This window comes from Ipomoea nil, unplaced genomic scaffold (assembly GCF_001879475.1).
Source record: "Ipomoea nil cultivar Tokyo-kokei standard unplaced genomic scaffold, Asagao_1.1 scaffold2219, whole genome shotgun sequence".
Taxonomy (NCBI): domain Eukaryota; kingdom Viridiplantae; phylum Streptophyta; class Magnoliopsida; order Solanales; family Convolvulaceae; genus Ipomoea; species Ipomoea nil.
The window spans coordinates 804,858-807,870 of NW_017618647.1; the positions used below are offsets into that span (position 1 = coordinate 804,858).

Here is a 3,013-nt window from a genome sequence, read left to right on the forward strand (position 1 = left end):
GATTTTACAAATAGAACTCGAATTCAACCCGATCCTTTGCAAATTTACTTTTTTTAAAACCCATTCCCGACCCACCACCACTATCATTCAAAAAAACTCAAACCATGCAAGGTGGATTCGAACCATGCAAGGTGGATTCGAGTGAATATTCACCGGGTGGATTGAAATTGACATCCCTAATTGTATATGAATATGGGCGCGCATGGGCAGCTCAATTGGTCACTGCAGTAAAATTTGGAAAGAATATGAATATGGGGTTATTTGGTAACTAGGATATACAAATATACAATAATACAATTAAACTCACACAGAAATTATATAGCAAATTATACCATAAAGGCATAAACCACAATTGACATATTCCGTACTTATAATTACCATTTTATAATTTGTATATGTAATTAACATATTATGTCTTAAATTTATTTACATGCCATGATTCCTGGTCCATGGTACTCCATTATGCATAAAGAAAACAGCATAAAAAACTGAACAAATAGGTGTTAACACAAAGAAAACAGCTTATGTAAACAGCAAAATATATAGTTCATGGTGGTATGTGTAGTTGGCATATCACAACTTCAATCGTATAATACACGCCTTACAAATTATCCTGCAAAATATGCACAATGTAAAAAAAGAAGGATAACAATTCCTATAACACAAGCAAACAGACAATAAATGAAAGATGTTCAATGAGAGAAGAATCTAAACTCAATGTGTAAAAGTAACATGAATTTATAATATTGTTGCAAACACAAAATGCTTGTTAATATCCAAAAAACACAACAATTCATCTCAAAAACACAAACCATAGGAGTAAACCGGATATCCTCGGGGAACAATTTAAACAAAAAACTCTAGATGACTTAAATAACAAACATGTCCTATGATCATATGACTTCTTCTAAATTCTTCCATCTAGTATCGACCTATGCCCCAGACTCTGATGACACCATCTGTATATCCACTGAAAAGTGTGGATCCATCAGCATTCCAGCTCAAGCTGGTGCAGAATATGATCTGCCATAATAAAATACAACAGATGGGTTAAACTTCTTATACCAATTAACAACAGAAAATTACAAGACACAAGTTCAATATCAGCTGTAATTTTGAGATATTAATCATACTCCCACAAATATGACTTCAAAACCACATTAGAACCTAAAAAAGATGTGTATAGCAGGTTACAGAACATTTATGTTCTTCACAAGATGATGAATTGATTTCATTTTATATGATGCTCTCACTTTATCATTGTTATCCTCAGAGATTATCAAGATCCTTTCTCATTTTATTTTCAATTTCAATTGGTATACTACAGATTCAAAGCTTGAAGCTTTACCAACAAATTGACAATTCACAGCTTACTGATGATACATATTCTAAGAATCTGAGTACCATTTCATACAAATAGGTAAAGAGCATAAAAAATCAGTGCAATAGCAACAAAATAAATTTTAAAATTCATGCCAGCTATGAAGCCTTTCCTTAATAAAAAATGCTACAATGGAGGCAAGAATGAACTTATCCAAGTATAGGAACCACTTCTAATGCACACAAAATTAAGGCAAATGATACATAGACTAAAATATACTCAGTAATTGATAACCATGATACTATTACTAGCAATAATAAGCATATAAAGAAAGAATAAAGGAAGATAGATAAAATAAATGAAAGGACCTTATTTTTGGCAGCAGTATTATTTCCTTCAGCTGACATTTCGCTCTCTTGCTTGAGGTCAACTCTGAGATCCACAACAATGCTCTTGCTTTCCAAATCCCAAATCTTAATGCTGGCCTCAGTAGCAGCACAGAGCCAGTACCTATTAGGGCTGAAGCAGAGGGCATGAATGATTGACCCGGCATCGAGGGAGTAGAGTTTCTTCCCTTCAGCCAAATCCCAAAGCAGAATCACTCCATCTTTGCCTCCGCTAGCGCACAGAGAGCCATCAGGAGACACAGCAACTGTGTTCACGTAGCCTGTGTGCCCAGCGAGGGTGGAACGGAGCTTGCAGTTGGACAAATTCCAGACTTTCACGGTTCTATCCCACGACCCAGAAACAATGGTGGGCTGGAGAGTGCTGGGGCTGAAGCGAACACAAGAAACCCATTCGTTGTGACCGTCGCCGTCCTGAATAGTGTACTTGCACTCACCCAGAGTGTTCCACAGCTTGATGGTGCGGTCACGGGACGCAGACACAATCTGGCGGTTATCGACGGAGAAGGCAACGGACAGCACGTCCTTGGTGTGGCCCACGAACCTGCGGGCTGTGGTGCCGGCCTGAAGGTCCCAGAGGCGGAGCTCACCGTCCCACGACCCGGAGAGAGCAAACTGGCCGTCGGAAGAGAGAACCACGTCCTGAACAAAGTGGGAGTGGCCGGTGAGGCGGCGGCGGGCCACGCCGAACTGCGGGCCGTCCTTTGTCAAGTTCCAGACGATGATTGACTTGTCCCGAGAAGATGATACGATTGTGTCGGAGTTGTCAATCGGGGCGGCGATTGCCGTCACCCAATCGGTGTGGGCCTTCATGGTGCCGCGGAGGACGAGACATTCTTGAGCCATTTTACGCTCTCTCTGCGATCAGGAGTTTGGAGGCCGAAAACGGAGGGTTTGAAATGACGAAGAGGAGGAAGAAGAAGATAGCTTAGTTTATATACTAGTCGTGAAAGCTAACGTAAAACCTAGCTCTGAAAAATTAGGGTTTTGAAGCAGGTACGGGCCGGATCAGCTTATTTCTTTCATTTTTACAAGAGGATACTTAGTCTATAGGCCTCATTGGGATGAACTGGAGCCCATTTTACAACTCAGGCTTTATTTTTTATTTATTTTTTTTTTTTTTACAACTCGGGCTTTTAAAATTGATTAAATTGAACACTTCCACTTAAATTGGGCAAATTATATCGTGCACCAAGACGCACAATGTATTATGCGTCCTGCCCAAAACGACGTTATTTTGTACTTTTTTTTTTTTAGAAATTCACGTTCTCGTGTCTGCTGTTAACTT

The 3,013-nt window shown here is 39.5% G+C and overlaps 1 protein-coding gene across 1 annotated transcript; it reads right to left on the reverse strand.

Moving 5' to 3' along the window:
• Positions 1-718: 718 nt before the first annotated feature.
• On the reverse strand, positions 719-2,634 carry LOC109150236 (guanine nucleotide-binding protein subunit beta-like protein). Its single transcript, XM_019298146.1, has 2 exons — positions 1,690-2,634; positions 719-1,023 (listed from the first exon to the last, which is right to left on the reverse strand). The coding sequence occupies exons 1-2, from the start codon at positions 2,569-2,571 to the stop codon at positions 922-924; spliced, it is 984 nt and encodes a 327-aa protein (XP_019153691.1). The 5' UTR covers positions 2,572-2,634; the 3' UTR covers positions 719-921.
• Positions 2,635-3,013: the final 379 nt, after the last annotated feature.